This window comes from Tauraco erythrolophus, chromosome 1, assembly GCF_009769465.1.
Source record: "Tauraco erythrolophus isolate bTauEry1 chromosome 1, bTauEry1.pri, whole genome shotgun sequence".
NCBI lineage: Eukaryota > Metazoa > Chordata > Aves > Musophagiformes > Musophagidae > Tauraco > Tauraco erythrolophus.
This window is the reverse complement of record NC_141465.1, coordinates 122,046,577-122,066,094: the sequence shown is the minus strand read 5'-3', so window position 1 is coordinate 122,066,094 and position 19,518 is coordinate 122,046,577. Positions and strand designations below refer to the sequence as shown.

Genomic DNA, 19,518 nt, shown 5'->3' with positions numbered 1-19,518 from the left:
TGCAGTGACATCTACTTAATCCTGGACAGCTGACTTTGAAAGGATACTTCTGTGAGGCAGATTAGTCAATAAAAAGTGAAATATTCATGAGAAAACGTGGGCAATATTTATTTAAATGCCTCCAAAATCTTGTATTACGCACATGCCCACATGTACCCATGCACACAACGTACTGAAGTAAAAACTTTACACCAGGTTATATCAGAAATTTGACAGCGTGTAATATGTAAGAAAATGTGTAACTGTTGTTAGAAATCTGAAAACTCTATTCATTGTCATTCTTAGGCATATCTAAAAAGCAATCTAGCCAAGTTTACAAAACATTTCTTATGACTGTTGTGATTTTTGCAGTTAAGGAATCAGGAACTCACAATATGTACATCAAGCTTAAATGGCTTGTGTATGTTACAAGTATAAAGCAGTAGGCAGGGTAAGTATGACAAATATACTGAAGTCCTGACATTGCAAAATCTTGACCAAAATAAACAAACAAAAAATGACCCAGAAATCATCTCTATGATAAGAGAAAAGACATTTCACTTTTTGTGAAAGAGAAGAGGTTTCACCATCCCTGCCAGAATCTTGGGTAGCTGGGCAGCAATCACCTCTGACATCATCTCGGGGAATTCAACACTCAGTGCACGGGACTGAAGAAATGTGTTCAGACAGAAGAGATGGAGCTGTTTCACTAGCTGGATTTAATAAAATACAAACATGATAAATCAGGCTAACAGTAATGCAGCCAGATAAACATGCTGTCAATCACTTATCTCACGCATCCGTCACCTGACATCATTATACACCTTCCTCTGTCATTCCTTAAATCAATAATGTGAGTATTTGTCATTCCCTATTAAAATATCCTCCCATGGCAAAAATTCATAAATATAGCTAAATGGTATGTTACGTGAAAACAGTGCCTCACTAATATTATACAGTGTTATCATCCTCATTCATGGCATGTACCATGAACAATGGCAATTACTAAACAAGTATTCAATCTTTCATTCTTATCCTCATGTTTACCACTTGTCCCCATGCCTTGTTTACTGTACGTTATTCCAACACTGTTCTGAGGGACAGCATTTACTATTTCCTTGTGAGCTTTTCCATGGTTCTGATTATGATCATATCTGTGTAAGCTGCAAATGCTGAACTCCATAGGTCCGGTCCCTTGAAATAAACTGCTCAATATATGTGACTCTTTCACCTCTTCTATCTTCTCTGAGAAGTTCCAGTTTTCTATAAGTTTTTCTTAAAGACTTGTGGCCTTTATCTTGTCAAATGTCATACTATTTCTGCTACTCCAGGCTTTAACAACACACAAGTCTCTCCTGTGTGACTGTCTTTTCCTTGTATCTCCCATCACTTTATCAGCCTAAGCTGAAATAGGGACTTGAAGGAAGATACTCTACAGACCAAACACTACCCTAACCATCACCTTGCTGGGTATTTTGCAGCAAGCCTCACTCGATCACTTCCACTAAGACTATTTCACTTTAAGTATTTGAAATTAAGAGATAACTCTACAGCCCAGTACTCGAAAGAGTTATCCTCTGGATGCTGCGACACCCAAATTGCAAATTATTACTATTGGTAAGGCTGGAAGACCTTTTATCCCAAGCAAGACTGATCCAAATACAGGTTCCTTGAGCACAGGGCTACCATGAGTAGTATACTGGCCAGGATTTGTTTCTGGAAGTAAGGGGTGACTGAACTCCAGGAAAGGGTTTAGCACTGACAGTCCTAAGTAACGACTGCAGTCTGACTACCAATAAATACTTGAAGTTAAGCTCCATATCCTCCCTTCAGAACTTTCTGTTGTCTGCTTTCACCTGTAAGGATGCTTTTCATAGTTGTCTCATTCTCCTTTTGGTGGTATCTGAGATTATATAATAGCGAAATGATGAACGTGAGTTCAGTGAATAGCGGAGGCTGATGGAGAGGTTTGTGCAGTGGATCAAAAGACCAGACCACCTGGTGAACCACATAATTATCAATATTGTTACCTCTCTTATGAATGGGATCCTCAAAGGGTTTTTTTTTTCCCCATCAGAAGGGAGAATTAGTGACAATGCAAAGTTCCAGATGAATAAATGAATTTATTCATGGACAATTAAAATAAAATGAAGATTTGATGAGTGCAGAAGAATACTAATATGCGAAGATCCCATCCTTCCCTGAACTCCCTGCGAGCTTCTCACAACTAGCACTGAACTCAAAAGCGCTTTCCTAAACAATCTTAGTGTCCCTTCCCCAGCGCTTGCTAAACCCATCAGGTATGGCCCTGTACCTCCGCTTTTTGCCTCTCTTGCAGAGGTACACAAGTCATTACAAAAGAATACCGACGTGGGCAAAGGTTTATACAAAATGTCACTCCTCATTTTTAATGGATGCTAAGCCAATAGGATACATGCTGGATTCTCAGAGATGTGGAAAGGATTCAGTTGCATCTTTTAAGACATTTCTGAATCTCTACGATATCACCACTAGAGTTCTCAAAGATTACTCAGTTCCCAGATATAGACAGGTACTGAAAAAATGGCAGAGAATATGCACATGAAAGTAGTTGAATTAAGGCTGCAAAACCAATCTTGGTTGTCTTCCTCTAATTCTTAGTAAACTGACTTTGCAACTTGAATTGCCTATTCTTTGCATTATTTAAATACTTCCATAACCATGTACACACACACATATACATGTGCACACCGCTTCCTACCAAAAACCCACAACTGTACCAGCTATGTTGCAGAAATAATGAACCAAATGGTAGCATTTGAATGTATGTTTCTCAAACACTTAAATCTTGTATACCATATAATATAATATGCATACAATATATATCGATGCTGAATATATAGCTATCTGATTACACAAACATACACACTAAAGGAAAAATGTAGGGGTTTTTTTGTTGTTGTTTAGAAGTGTTGACTAGCCACTTTCCATAAAATTCCTTTAAGAAATACTAGTTCCTTTTTACATAAAAAGCAAAACACATTAACAAGTAAACTTACATCATGCATGGAATCCATCAGTTTTGTAAGCTGATAGAAACGTTGCGAGTTGGCCACAACGCCTTTCTGGCGCAAACCAATTGCCTTCACCAGTTCTCTAATGTAACTTGTTCTCATCTCGTCAAATTGGCTTTGACTTCTTAGACCTTCCAAAGGAACTAAAAAGAAAGAAACACTTGTGTTGCAAATTATTCTGAAGGCAATGAGAGAAAATTAAAGTATAGGAACAATTTCTAGTATTTCACACTGTGCAATTCATTATTATATGCCGGACACTTCTTCCCGTTCCACAGTTACTCCAGAAACAGTGACACAATTAGTTAAAAGGATATACCAGCAGCAATCAGCCAATTGTGCTAATTGCTGATGTCTAGTAATAGCCTTAAACTTCAGCTATACCTGTCTGCTGAAATGATGATGGCCAAAAGAACCACTCTCGTCCTTGAGGAAAGATGTTATGGACTGGCTCATGTTTACAGTGCTGAGGGTCGGCCCTCTTCATAGCAGATTTATGTTAGAGAGACTCAATTGGAGTGCTTCAAAATGGAGTCAAGGAATGAACTAACAACTCTTAAGTAGCATAGACAGCAAAGCATCCAGAGCTCAGGCCTCCTGTTTGGATCTCTTTCACTTAACAGAATAGATGCACCATCAGAATCTTAAATGTGAACAGCTTTTAGAGAAATTAGCAAGGAGATGCAAGTGGCTGAACTCACTCTTCTCTTAATGATCAGCCGTGAAAATCAAAATGAGGACACGGAAAGGACACTGAGAAATGAACCTATAAGTGACTGCTAGTGATCAGATCATATTTGATCACTGATGATAAGTGTTGGTAGCACTGTAAGGAAACAGGTGTAAGCTCTAGACTACTTTCCTTGATGTGGCAGAGTGTAACACACAAGTCTTACAATTTATGTTGTCAAAGGCAAATAAGAAATTAAAAACTTGAAGAAATGAAATTTGAAAAAATATTCCCATCTTGCAATCAAATCTAAATCCTTGCTTCGCTATAATAATATGGTCTTGTTTAAAATACGGTCTTGTTTCAATCATACTGTTCTTGAAAGAGCTGTTAAATTTCTTCCCTTTTCCTTTCTCTCTTGCCAATGACATTTCACACTGCAACGTCACATTTAACATGTCATATTCTGACAGCAAGTACGAAGGGAAGGATTCACCTCACCAAACATAAGACATTTTACAGTATAGGCATCTCCATCTGGGCAAGTTGCCACAGCTTGCTGTACTTTTACTGGGAAAACTCAGGCAAGCCTTGGGCACAAGGCATGTTCACTGTTTTAGAAGTAGCTTTAGGAAGAGATTAATTATACTGTAGAGATGCTTATTTTTCTCCATAGATTCTAAAAGAATATCATGGGGACTAGCTCACATAAATTAATTGCATGCTAGTTATCTAGGTATCTAATATGTCTTCCATCTGGTGTCAGACCAAAACTAGTATCAGGCCACAACAGATTTCATCTGTGTTTCTTTAAAAAAAAAAAAAAAAAAAAGCTTGGTTCATAATGACATTGACTTACTCAACACTGTAACACCTAACTTCCAGGTGATTTGTCGCTTTCTGGAATTAAAAAACAAATGTAAGTGTGTGCTGACTCTCTGTACAGTGCACTGTATTGTTAGATATGTAAGAACAGAATTCTTAAAACAGAAGCCACCTAACACACAGACGGCTGCATAGTGGTTGGTCCTGAACCCAGTTCCTGAAAGAGAATTAGGTAGCAAACCCTGCACTGAGAGAAGCACTGCTCTCCATTCGGAAATCATAAACCCTATTCTGAAGTCAATTGCCTCGTTTCCTAGAAGAAGGTAAGGGGGTAGGAGACACTTTTAGGTAAACGAATTAAAATTAAGTGTCTCTCACTTCCAGCCCAGAATGAGATAACAAAGCAGATGTTCAAATCTCTACTCGAGTAAAGCAGAAGTCTCCTGTTTTGTAGGAGACTGCCCAAGAGAGTTTGCCAAGGACGTCTCTTGCTCTGTGTCTCTTCAGACAAGTGAATGTCTGGGGAAGGAGGGAGACACATACAGAAAACAGCAAGTTTACTTTAAAAAGACAAGTGTCTAAGCACTGACATGGCTATGGAAGTCAGGATCTGACTCCTAACTAAACCAGAATTCAAATAAAAATAAAGTTGAGAATAAAAATAGTGACTGCCTCCACAGAAAGCATGTTTATAACACCATATTTAATAATAGTCCAGCTTTTAGGGATGCCATGTTAGATTTCTTTTGGCATCTGGTGGAGATGAAATGTTGGATAAGGTGGACCCTTGGTTTGACTCAGTATCGCCTCTCAAGTCCAGACAAAGGAGGTAAGGGCAAATCCTGCCTGACTGATTTGGTGGGCTACTGTGATGAGGTTACAGCACTGGTGGATAAGGGAAGAGCAACTGACATCGTCTACCTGGACTTGTCCAAAGCGTTTGATACTGTCCCACATGACATCTTTGTCTCTAAATTGGAAAGACATGGATTTGATGGATGGACCACTTGCTGGATAAGCAATTGGCTGAATGGTTGCCTAATGAGAGAACCTAATGAAGTTCAACAAGGCCAAGTGCAAGATCCTGCACATGGGTCAGGGCAATCCCAAACACAAGTACAGGCTGGGCAGAGAATGGATTGAGAGCAGCCCTGAGGAAAAGGACTTGGGAGTGCTGGTGGACGAGAAGCTCAACATGAGCCGGCAATGTGCACTGGCAGCCCAGAAAGCCAACCATGTCCTGGGCTGCATCCAAAGAAGCGTGGCCAGCAGGTTGAGGGAAGTGATTCTGCCCCTCTGCTCAGCTCTCGTTAGACCCCACCTGGAACACTGCATTCAGCTCTGGAGTCCCCAGCACAAGAAGGACATGGAGCTGCTGGAGCGAGTCCAGAGGAGGGCAATGAAGATGATCCGAGAGCTGGAACACCTCTGCTATGAAGACAGGTTGAGAGAGTTGGGGCTGTTCAGCCTGGAGAAGAGAAGGCTCCAGTGCAATCTTATTGCAGCCTTCCAGTACTTAAAGGGGCCTACAGGAAAGCTGGAGAGGGACTTTTTACAAGGGCGCGTAGTCATAGGACAAGGGGCAATGGATTTAAACTGAAAGAGGGCAGATTTAAATTAGATCTAAGGAAGAAATTTTTCACTCTGAGGGTGGTGAGGCACTGGAACAGGTTGCCCAGAGAAGTTGTGGATGCCCCATCCCTGGAAGTGTTCAAGGCCAGGCTGGATGAGGCTTTGGGCAACCTGGTGTAGTAGAGGGTGTCCCTGCCCATGGCAGGGGGGTTGGAACTACATGATCCTTGAGGTCCCTTCCAACCCAAACCATTCTATGATTCTATGATTCTATGATTCTATGATTCTATGCCTGTCACATCTGTGTCAAGAGTCTGAATGAAGGGAAGAGTTCTGTTTTGTGGAAAATGCAATGTGTTTAGGAGTAATACAGGCAGGAATGCTCACAGTGAGGAAAAGTTATGACATGGAAAAAGAATAGCTTAATTCCCAAAGCCCAGATACTTCTGGGTATGTCTAACAGCAGAATTACAGACACTTATGAAATCTTTTTCATATAAAGTGACATTCTGAAGGAATTTAGGGTTAGGCGGATGCTTTCTTTGACTTGTATCTCTAAAACAGCAGTTAAGTCCTTACATTTCCCTTGTGATTTAAGTTAAAAGATCTCTTCCAGCAATTTATGGCCTGTTTCCTAGAATTCTGCAAAAGCACAGTCACATTCTTGTCTAATCACAAAAGTTCCACTAAGCTATTTATCCGAGTGAAGAATTACAATGTCTTACATGCACAAATGCAATTTAAACACAGGTAGCTCAAATACTCTTTGGCCCTGAACATATGTAAAGAATGCGGACGCTTTTATTCAGAGGCAAGAACCCAGTCAAAATCTTATGCAACGAGATTTTGCAATTGCTATAAATCAAATGTCTGGAAAATGTAAGAGCTAGAACTGAACTTGCTATATGCTTATTTCATTCTTTCTTGGCATAGCTCTACTTTCTTAAATCATAGTCTTCCTGAACAATTCACAGTTTCTAGACATATGTGGCCTCTACAAGACGGTGCCCTATTTGGGACTTTCAGAGCACCACTACCACACAGCGTATTATATATAGCAAATAAGGACCTGTAAAACAATTGCACAAAATAAAAATGTTGGTCCACTTTTTGCAAAGACTAATTCTGCTTTCAAGACAGCTTTAAAACTGCCACAAGTACAAAATAAAGAAAATGTGTAAGCCACAGTAAACTCAATGGAAAAACTGTAAAATCAAAAATAATGTTAAAACTTAAGCTGGGGTTTCGATTCAGAGTTAGAAATGTATCGAGACTGACATTTAGTTACGTTTAATACAAATTACTGTTTCTTCAAAATAATATAAAAAGTAAAAACCAGTTCATCTAAATAATAACTCAAACAGAAGACAGAATGAGAGACTAAAAGTTCGGACTTGATTTACTGTTAGTATATGAAAGCTTGAAATGGCCATAGTTTCACATTTGAAGAGGATTAAGATGAATACCATGACTAAAATAAAAGTAGTCTTAAAAAACACTTTATAGCAACAATGAGGTTATATGGGTTTTTGAAAATAGGTTTGTGGAATTATATTTATACAGTACCAAACGTTTACTAAATGTCTCAGCAACAACGGTTAGGTGTGTTCCTTTTCCCAAAGATCTGACAAATTGTTTTTTCCTATAAGACAATAAGTGCAGGAGAGAACAAAAGCAAAACTCATCAGCACAGGTAGAAATACTTTTTTTTTTTTAGATTTATTTCTAGCATACATATGAACATACCATCATAAAGATTAGTTTCTGGGGCCAATGCCATTGATACAGAGTGGTAATTTGATGAATACTGTTAAATTGATGCATTCATACATGAGAGGGATTGGACCATTGCAAAGCCTTTTTTTAATTTGATTTGAACTTTGTGGGACAGAAATGGAGAGCTGGACTATCAAAAATGTATCTAAATTTCATGGAAACTTAAAACTTCCCACTAAGGTTCAGACAGACAAGGGAGTTCATTTCAAGATGAAAACAAGGTGGAAAACATTTAAAATAGGAATATATTCAAATTCCAACAAAGCAACTGGAGTTGTATCAGAGAGAGATTTTTGTCCACATTATTTTTATTGCTTTAGCAGAGTGTATAGTATTTTGCTATTACTTTAGTAATTTTAATGTTCATGTCAGCTAAATTTAATCTTTACTGCTTACGCGCTGCTGAGATCAAGTTTTTTTTAAGTATGAGCTTACACAAATACCAGATAAGCACAGCTTAAGAGAGAATAAATTTTACTTCTCATCTTTTACTGAAACTTTGTACAACCAACAAGCAGGTTATGCAGGATTTACACATCTCTCCTCCAACTCCGTAAGTGTGCAGAGAAACAAACTTCAACATTCTTCCAATTATATTTCTCAGAGGTGCTTATTCTCATTTCTAATAGCACCTGTACCATTTTAAAACTTTCCATTTGTGGATTCATAACTATCAATTATGGCCACAGCAGATGTACGTTTTAGTATTCTAGAAAAGATTTAGCAAGATAATTTCTTCAACTCAACTACCACATTTCACATTTAAAGTGGAATGCAGCTATATGCTGAATTCTTTAAAAGATGTGTATGATTAAAAGTGACCATGGATTTTGTTCTAGAGAAACAAACCAAAGAAAAAAATTTCCATTTGTTTATATTTGTGCTAAACTTGATCTATTTATAAGTATAAAAAACTGAATAAATGTTAGTATTGTTTGCCACATCCACCTCCCAAATTCTTTTGAGTAAGCATGCTTCAAGTTGCTGGCCAAGATAAAGCCCTCAGTCTTGACAATTTATTAAATATTTTTAAATACATTTCTAATGATTGCAAGGTTTTATTTTATCTGTGCATCATCATTTAAACTGAAGAGCTTCCAGGCAGAATTACCGCACGCTTGAGTTGCAAATGTGTAATCCAGTATATCTACATATCAAAAGGGATCCAACATTTCCCCAGTGCCTTTATACAGAATAAAATCAACAATGAAACACAAATTATTTATGCCTTATAAATATTAGAAAAATATTTTTAGGTCCTGGAATATTAACATTCCTCCTAAAGTTTCCATTTGTTAAGCCAGATAGCTTAGTAATTGTCAAGTTAAACAACACGTTTTAAAACTCTTTTATTAGTGGTATGTTACAAAGAAATAAAAGAACCTACTTGTGTTGAGAAGTAACAGTGCTTTCATACATAGGAACTCTTCTTGGCTAACTTGAAGTCTGACAAATTCCTGTGGGAGTTGCCACATGGATAGACACAGGGAATAGAACGATGATTCTTTCATCCTCTGTCTTACACCCAGAAAAGGTAAAAAAAAAAAGTAAAAAACATGAAAATAAAGAAAAGGAATGGGTCCTAATTGCTTGAAGGAAGTGCCTCATTAGCAGTTTAATTACTGCATTACAGAAATTAAAGAAAAAGGTTATACACATAAACAAATTTCTGACTTTTTCATATCTACACTAGTTTTTTTAATAGCAATGAATATGCTATTATTTTGGATGTTTAACCTGTCACTGCTGCCCAGAAAAATAACCTTGGAGACTATCAAAGTTGAATGTTAACCACCAAACAGGAAGGTTTTTTATTAATTAAAAACACCCTAATAATTAATGTGAAGTATCTTCTTTTTCTTTTAGAGGTTGATAGGTTTTTGCATTCTCTGAAAAGATTTCAAAGCATAAAATTGAAGATAAACCTCTATGTTTACAGAAAACTTGTTTTCAGGTTTTGCAAAAATGTCTGCATCAAAATACTTTGTTGCAAGTCTGACATTGTACTGCTAACAGCAAGGATATTATTTTGTAGCATTTTATGTCATTAAAGAAACAGTTAAAAAAGTTAAATGTAAATATGTACAAAAAGTATTTAACTAAACTTAGACATTAACACAGTCTTTTCTAAACTGCGGAAGTAAATAGGACAAATCACATAAGGAAATAAAACTGTTTAGGTTTTTGCAGCATTTCAATCTTTCTTTTCTCTCTGAGATTCTGGTATACTGAGTATATTCTATTGTGTGTATTCATTGGGAAGGCATTTTCAACTGAAATTATTGCAACAATAGCATTTCAAAGTTTGTAAACTAAACTGAATTCGTTGTACATTAACCTGAAGATCCAGTAGTATGGGCTAATTTTACAAAGCTGCATCTTGATCCAGACGAATTAGGTATAATGACAAGATTAAATTTTGTCCATCCTCCTTATGCAGTTCAGATCAGCGTTCCAGCCAGACTACAGGTAGTACCATCAACAACGACAAGATATTTTCCCTTAATAAAAGACTTCTCTCAATGCACAGAGTCTTTTTCTTCTGTTATTTAAAGTTTTACCATTATCTTAAATGAAAATTATTTCAGCTTTGTTCAACATCTGGTGTCTCACAGCAGCTCTTAAATGACTTAAACATAGAAATTTAATCTGTTAGATCTGAAAGGACTGGTTACTTCTATAGTTACTTTAAATTTCCCTTCCTATTCCTTTCTGGTAGTCACTATTCCTAAGTGGTATCTATGAAGGGTGACAGCAGCTTTCAGGGCATGCTTAAATGCTATTCTTAGTCATATTTTCAGACACTGCAGTGTATAAGCAACAGTAAATCCTTGTAGGGTTTTAATACTAGTTCATGAAATCATTGTCAAATTAACATTTCTGGCTTTATTGGTCTGAAATTGATGCTACCAAACAAGTCGTTCCCAAGGAGCACTACAACTCAGTTCACTAAATGACAGACTGGCTGTGAAACAACCTTTGGATTGTGGTTTCATGGTCATTTTGAAACAACTCAAGTGTGTGTTGCCCCTATAGAAGGAATTTCCTTTATTTCTTTCCACCTCTTGGTGTGCACTCCTGCTATTCTGGCATCAGTGCCTGCATGTCCACATGGTGAGTCAGATCAAGGATTACCTCCATCTGCTAACTGATAGCTTTTTCTCAGGTATTTCTCAAGCATATAATTTCCTTATCTGTTTGACAGTGCAGCCAGAGAGTGTTTGTCTGAGCCTAGGCAAAAACATGGAGGTGCTTCACCAGGGCAGAGAGGGAGGTGGAGCTGACTTTTTCGACTATGTTCAGCACTTTTACCTTTGCTTAAAGTGATCATGAAAGTACAACCTTAGACATCATTGTAGACAAGGAAGTTGCTTACATTTAACTGATCTAAAAGTTAACTTATTTTCCAATAAATAGCTGCAGCTATGATTTAGTGTGCCAGTTACTTTCATGTCTGACTCTTTGTTTATAATGTTTCCAATATGACCCCGATGATATGGTCTTGAACCAAGAAAAGAGTATATTGTCAGTTCACCTCTTTCTCTGTGTAGATGGTCTTGAGCTGCAAAGAAGCTGCCTCTGAGCGATTATAATCAGGGTTCATAGATCTCAACCCTATGCTTGAAGAAAGTCTTCACAAGGTGGCAGCAGCAGTCCACACACAGGGTAATACCCCAAGACATGACATTATTGCCTAGAGCCATCTCACTCAGTGTTTCTTTTGAATGCAACCACAAGAAATATAACAGACTATGCTGGGACAGAATAAAGTCAGAAGTTCTCTCAATCTCATCCCTTCAAAGTATTTTGATTTATATAGCATAATTAATACACATGGAAGAGGAAATAATTCATTATTCTATAACCTCACAGTGATTTACAGCCATGCGGAAAAGGTCGGGAGCTACAGGGCCAGCTCCACTGAGTATCTTCTATAAAGAACTTCACAGGTAAGAACCTGCATGTCTACAGATTTTAAATTCAGGTGCCTAGATCTTCTGTAAATCCACCTCTTAATCCTCAAACAGATATGTCTTACAAGAAAACATGTTTAACTTTCATCTCACTTCATAGCAGTTCTTTCAGAATTTTGAGAAAAAATAACTAAGAAAAATGTATTATGGAAAAATAAATAGGGAGACTAAATTATGTTTTACTATTTCTAGAAACCTCCCATGTATTATAACCAAGTATCTAAAATTACAGCTTGGATAATATTAATTTGCAGAGCTGAAAAATTGACAAAGACTGAAATGAAGATTCAAAGTTACTGAACTTTAATATGATCAGAGAACTTTCCTCTGCTGTTAATTTCAAAACAGAACAAGTAATGAATGAAATCTTGGCCTCAATGAAGCCCCATTCTAATTGACACAAATAAGTTCAATATGTCATTCTTACTATGCAACAGCAGAGTCTACTTACTCATTTAGAATCAGATCTGGTGCAAAATATAACATCTGACCACTGACATGTTTGTACGATCTCCATCCCATTGCAAAAACCATTAGACTCATCCAGGAATACTGGATGAGAGTTATCTGATCATCAATATGCAAATTCCGAAATCCTGGAAAAGAAATTAAAAGTTAAAATACTTTATAATTCTCATTTAGACAACAGTTGAGTAGGTGTTCTGAGATGACAACTTTGAGCTGTAAAACTGAGAACACCTAGAAAGACAAGTGCTTTTGGGGATGTAGTTCTCAGAAGTTTGTGAAGTGTGCAGAATGGCTAGCTCACTTTGATAGTTAACCTATTGTCTTTTTGTTTTGATCCAGTATTTTGAAATAATCAAACCAAAATTAACTTCAGTAGTCAGAAGTGACTATTTCAGGAAATAGGAATGCATCTCATTTTCCTTGGGTAAAATGTGACAGTTTGTAGCATGACCACTGTAACCAACTGTTATTTAATACAAATAGTTTGGACTTTAGTGTTCTTAACAAGAGATACAGTTGTAATACAATAAACATCCACATGTGAATATTTTTCTTGCATTTAACTAAAGAGAAGAGTACTCAGCTGTGGTTTTGCCTTTGACAACTTTTGCTTTTTGATAACTTTAAAGATTGCTGTGAAGTATCTAAGTCAATCTAACAGCTTCCTGCCAGTGAAAGCAGCGGTCCTGTTCTTTGTTACCTGGTCCTGTCACCTCCTTCAAGCAAACTCTGGCCCTCATGCCACCCCTCACTGAGCTGGTTCAGAGGGTAAAAAAACAGGTTTGCTTTTTTCTCACTTAATGAGATGAATCAGGTCAACCAGGAGGCCTGACAAGTGTAAACTGCAATGGGGAAGAGCAGTGGCAAGGACTACCCTTTCCTGCAGCAGTGAAGTGTCAAATTGAGCTCACATGGAAGCATATTTCCAGCCTTTCTGGTCAATGTAATGATTTTCATATATTCCAGAATCAGGCCCCTATGACCATACAGCACATGTACATACACAACATGGATTTTTTTTGCAACTCAGTCTTGGATCTTCATAAATTCCATTACTTCTCACTACCAGTCTATTTGTGAGCTGCTTAGTCCTAACTGGTACCATTTATTACCATTTTTCTCTGTTGTTTTCAAAACCTCATTTTAATAAGAATAAAGAATATGCAGAAATATAAACATTTTTTCATACCAAAAGAATGAATAGCAGAGTAGGACAGGTTAAGATGGAAACACCACTATAACGATGACATACAGGAACTCTCTGGGCTTTTAGATGCATTCCTTTAAGAGTGCCCTCCTGTTTAACTGGATTTCATTGGTGCACATATTATCTGATGTGGAAGGTTAATAATTTTAGAATCTGTTAAGAATTAATTAACAAGTAGACAATAATGTTCTCTTCTGACAGCTCATCCTATGATATATTTGCTTAACTAGAATTTACTACATATAAGAAGTGCTATTACCTGGTAGCAATTTAGACCACTTGACTACACAAAGAAGTTGCCTCTCACAAAGATGATTTAGACTGGTCAGCAAGGAACTTGGTGTTTCAGGTTTTGTATTGTCATAACCAGCATAGACAACTTCTGGCTCAATGCCTCGTAGAACGCTTATCATTGGGGGAACAAACTGTATTTCTTGATTTGGAGAAAAGGACAGCCTTTGGGTTAGAGATTGGCTTTCATCTTGAAGGGCTGCTGGCTGCTGGAGTGCAACATCTAATGTCCTCACAACCTTAATTTTGTTAAACTTTTTAAATTTTCGACCTGAAAAAGAAAATTGTTGATCTATTAAAAAAAATAACCAGAAATATTAATATTTTGCAGTAGTGCTGTAATACACTTTCAGTCTACACAAGGAAACTAGAACCATCTTCTGGCTAAATTTTCTATTTTAACTGTCTATAGAATTAATAAATTATCATGGAAAATTCCTAAGAGTTTCAACCTCCATATCCTCCTCCCTTCACTAAGAGTTGAATGGCATCCACCCATTAAAATTATTGCCATGAATTCTAGGTTACAGTAACCTCATAAAATGTTTTCTGGTTCATTTCCCACTGTTCTATCATATGCTGACAGCTGAGCCAGCTGGCTCTACAATCCAGTTTCTATTCGATGTTAATAAAGGATACTTCTTTTTTTCTCCCTAATACTCAGAAACAAAAATGCTAGCAATTAATTACTACACACAGAAATTTCTTCCCTCCAGTTCCAGAAAGTTATTTCAGTCTCATGGCTAAATTATATTTTGATGATCTGTAATGTAATATTTTCCTCCTGTTTACCAGAAAGAAAATAAAATTCAGGGGATGAGTGAAAAGCTGATGAATACTGCAAAACCACACGTTGACACTTAGAAAAATATTCATTTTCTAGAGAATAATTTCTTTCTCAGTATTTGCAATTCTTATCTCCATACTGCAGTGGTTTGAAGAACACTAATACGCACAGATACTCCATCTGGTACGGCTGTGCAAACATACAGAGCTCCAGGTAGCAACTCATCAAATTTCTTTCATGGAAACAGTCTGGAGGTGCACCATACAGACATAGTAAATCACACCTTCAAAGGTTGAAAGACAATAACCCCCAGTAACATCTTATACTACACATTCAATAAAAGGGCAAATCCATGTAGATGTGGCTGCATGGAACACATGTGCTACAAATAGACCCTCAAAAGTGACGAAAACCCTGTTGGATCGTCATATTCCTCAGTTCTACCAAACAAGTTTTGCTTAGTGAAAAAAGGGTGTCACAACAAATAAAAAATACAATAAAGATACCGGTATTTATGGTCTGATTTAGCTTACAGTGGCACAGTAAAAGAACTACAGTGTGACAGCAAACAAAGGGTAAATCATTCTGCCAACAAAGAAAAATAAAAAATTTACATGTTTCAACCTTAGATAAAATAACAGGGAGAAGATTCTGCTCCAAGAAAATGCAGAAATCAAATATTTTTATGTGCTGAGGTGTTGCATGCTTTAACAATAACAGAAAAAGAGAGGCATCAAATTTCACAGGATGAAAATAAAAACCATGCCTATCAAATTGCTGAACCACTGAGAAATTGCATTATAAAATGGGAATATGCAACAATGACTCTATAATAGTAATAGAAGCAAAACATTATGCATCTATTCGGTTGAATTAAAATCAGTTTATAACATGCATATCAAATTGTCTTTTGAAAAACAGTACTTTTATTCACAAGTGAAAAATTAGACAAGGGAACTTATCACACCCTAAAGGAGACAAGGTCTTCTGCATCTCTCATTGCCTTCTTTTCATTTCAGTTAAAAGCAGTGTCGCACTGTCAGAATGCAACCAGTGTACCAAAGCGGCCGTAGGACACTGCAGTAGGGAAACACACCTAAACTTCAACACATGCTCTGGATCATTTCTTAACTGTTTATGGAAGGAATGGAGAGATGCTAGCATAGTCAGACTCATCTATTACTTTCCTCCTTGGAAAGTCCCTGTCTTCCAAACTACAGACTAAAACAGAAAGGTTCGACAAAAATGGCTTTACTTAGGAACATGCCTGTTCCATTTTCTTCAAGTGCTCCTTTATCACAAAAGATAACAAATTTTATGAAAATCCACTGTCTCCATTTTGGAAGACCTAGGATGTACACTTTAGAGAAATGAATTGACCTTTTCAAAATGTTTATTATGGGTAGTGTAACTTCAAGCAAGATTAATATATAAAACATGGCAAGATTTCTTATGTTATTTTGAAACATTTTATACAGAACAAATTCTATTGGTTAAATTAATTATTCTTGATGTACAATGGCATAACTGGAGGCAGAATCAATGCTCTTGCTTGTGAAACAGACAGGACTGCACAGATGAACACAATCTAAACAGCCAAAATCTGCTTTTTAGAAAAATAATTTTGTGTTATCCCACCATAAATACGCATGTTTATGCATTTCACACACACAAAAAAGTTAGTTGCATAAAAAAGTGCAAAACTTCAATTTAAATTAAGGAAGTATTTAAAATCCAATGGGAAAATACTAAACAAAATTTCAAGAAACACACTTTATTGATAGTATAAATATGAGCGATGGGCTCTTCAATAACATCACCCTGTGAGGTCAGGGGTCATACTCCCACTAACTTAACTGTGAATTTCAGCAGCGTAGTATCAAGTGCTCACACAATCTTATGCTCATTTTATCACTTGTGGTAAGAATACAAATATTTCTGATTAGTAACTCCTTAGTAAAGAATGAAACACAAACTCATACCTTATGCTACAACTGAATCAAAAAAAAACCCCACAACCACCCAAAGAATAGACAATATATTATGACCCAGAGCCAATTTCTGTCATAACAAAGCTATACATAGTCCTAAACATGCTGGGAATTTCCAGCTAACTATTGTTCAGACATGAAGGAAAACAGAAGGAACAATGCATTTGATAGTTCATAAATAATGATTTCAGGTATTTTCTGAAATAATGGCTTCAGATACTTTTACAGTTCAGAGAACAAGTAAAGAAAGAAACCAAACAGAGTGCTTATCACATGGAAATGTTAGTAGTTAATAAGTACCCATGTTTCCAAGTGATTAAACGTATCAGAATTAATGTCACACTGGCTTGCAGAATTGCTTGTGTGTTTATTTCCAATTATGTTGCTTAACAGCCACCAGTAAAGCAGCTCCACTTGTTACCTACCTACGGGAGAGGTGACTACTAATAACTCAGAGTAAACTTTCCCATCTACCACAAGGATGCCAAGTCAAATTAACACAAACTCTTAAGGACATACAGAAAACAACAGAGATGTGAAAATAGCTTCGTTTTTCAACTGCAGCTTACAAAAATATCCAGATAATTTTCTGCTGCAAGATAAACAAATGTTTCCACTCAGTCCTATAATGTGTAAAGAATACTGATCTGCTCGGGCAACTATTCTTCTTAATATTAAAACCTGTCTGTGCATATTTAGACAGCATACCTTTTTTTTGTAATATTTTCATTAATTTATTTTAAGATAGCCAATCACTCAAGCAGTTTCTTAGCACTCACAGTTCCCTTATCTTCAACTACTATAAACAGTATGTGTTTAGCATTTGTGTACTACACGTACCTAGAAAACATAAAGGATCTACTTAATCTCATCATCAAATACATTATGATTTTCTCCTTAATACACAATTCTGTATTTTAATCTTCTTTTAACTAGGTATACAGAATCATACTGCCAATCAGACATTACTGATAGTAGACATTTCATATGAAAATGGCTGGTTTTCTAGTAAAGTCTAACATCTCACTATCCTTCTCCATACCCTGTAATCAGGTGAAAAAAGTCAATTATTTATTTTTCTTGACAGAACACTATGACTCTGATGTTAAGGTCACTATGCTCTTATATTTTTTGTAGGAGAACAAGCTGTGCACACCTTAGGAGGGTGCACATGAAATAGAGGAACAAAGCAGCAAAGTAGAAATAATACATCTTGATTTTAATAAACCCTTTGATGCTACCTCAGAAAATATTACCTGGAAAATTAACTCAAATTTGTCTCCATGTAATCATTGCAATATGGACTGAAAGCTGACTGAAACAAAGAAGAAAGCAGTAATTTAGCAATACAGCAGAACAACGAATCTGTGATAGGCAGTCTGGGAAAATTAGATTCACTGATAGGAAATAAAAAAGCTGAGCATTTGTTTATTCCAGGACCTGACACAGCTACTTGCTATCCTATTAGGTAGAAGATTAGAAAAGGCATAGATTAACATGTCCAGTTATGAGATGAAAAAACTCAAAGACAATTAACACTCCTACAGAGAATGATAATTAAGGAATTATGAAATGTATGTTTTTCATTGGTACTTTCTTTGTGTATATATTACAAAAGAAGAAACAGTCCATATAGTGAAATCAGTTACTAAAGCTATTTGTTGCTATCTTAAAACTTACTTACAACTGACTACAAATTATTTTAAAAAATTCAGATTCATTTAATTGCTTCGAAATTAGAGTCAGAAAATGGAACTGTTGACAATATAATATAATATAATATTATTCTCTATCTATATGGTTGCCACTCAGTAACATTCGGTGGAAGATAAGTGCACTCCTCCCAGCAGTAACTTTAATTTAATTACTGTAATAAGAATCTTTAGAATCTTCTAGTTAACATCCTGTAAAATCTTCGATCTTTCTCACTTCGATTAAGCAATCCTATAGCTAACACCCTGTAAAATCATATTCTCACCTTGATTAAGCAATATTGCAAGTCTGCATTTAGCAACTGAAGGCTAGCATTAAGAAACTAAATAGCAGGAGTAAAAGAACAAAAGTGAATCTATGTAAGTTCTGAATAGCAGAAACCAGAAAATGCAGAAAAAATCAAGTATAATAGACTGTAAAGACAGGAAAAGACTTGAAGTATAGACAATTCTGATTCATTAAAAATATTCAAGGATGTATCTAAGTATGTAATTTGTTCCACGAACTGGAAATTTCCTTATGGACACTTACGTCCTGGGGAAAATGACCTATGCTCAGTAGTATCCCATATACGAATCACACTGTGCTATCAGCACAGCGAGTAGGAAATATTGCTCATGTGATACAAAAAAGGAAGTACCACAAATGGCAGAAGAGCAAAAGAAAGATGACAGTAACAGTAGAAAGAATGTTACGGTTAAACAGTCTATTTTCAGTCTTTCTGTTGTTTTGAACTTTAAATCCTCATTTACAAATAATATAATCTCACTCTAGTTTTCTTCGGTTTTTTGCCTATATTTGTCTTTTCCCCTTTCAGTATTCAGCACTCCATTTCAATCTGCACAGAATAATTAGCTTCCTGATCCCCCCAGAACTGTTGACATCACAAAGAGCACCTGAAATACTACACTCGACCTGATGCAGCTAAGAAAAAACTAGAGATGCCACAGTCCTGACTCCATTTGCTATTTCCTTTTTTCCATTGCCTCAATGTTTTCTTCTTCCTATTTGCTGCCAGATCACTTATTTACAGAAGATGGGGTAGGTGGGAATATCAGGGCAGAGACGTGATGAGATCCTATGCCCCTCTAAGAAGTAGAGGAACTAGACTGGAACAGTCTCCTCAAAAAATGGAAGATAGCTTTGATTAAGTATGTTTAGAAAAGGGCTACACAATACAGCAAACTGGCTAGAGAGAACAACCTAGCTCTA

At 36.4% G+C, this 19,518-nt stretch overlaps 1 protein-coding gene across 1 annotated transcript in view; it reads right to left on the bottom strand.

Moving 5' to 3' along the window:
* Window positions 1–536: 536 nt before the first annotated feature.
* The window catches only part of PGR (progesterone receptor), a 35,521-nt gene continuing 16,539 nt past the window's right edge, over window positions 537–19,518 (bottom strand). The window contains exons 4-8 of the mRNA XM_086613874.1: window positions 13,784–14,086; window positions 12,301–12,445; window positions 9,263–9,393; window positions 3,018–3,175; window positions 537–692 (exon numbers count right to left, since the gene is read on the bottom strand). Coding sequence (XP_086470000.1) covers window positions 537–692; window positions 3,018–3,175; window positions 9,263–9,393; window positions 12,301–12,445; window positions 13,784–14,086 — 893 coding nt within the window. The remainder of the gene's footprint in view (window positions 693–3,017; window positions 3,176–9,262; window positions 9,394–12,300; window positions 12,446–13,783; window positions 14,087–19,518) is intronic.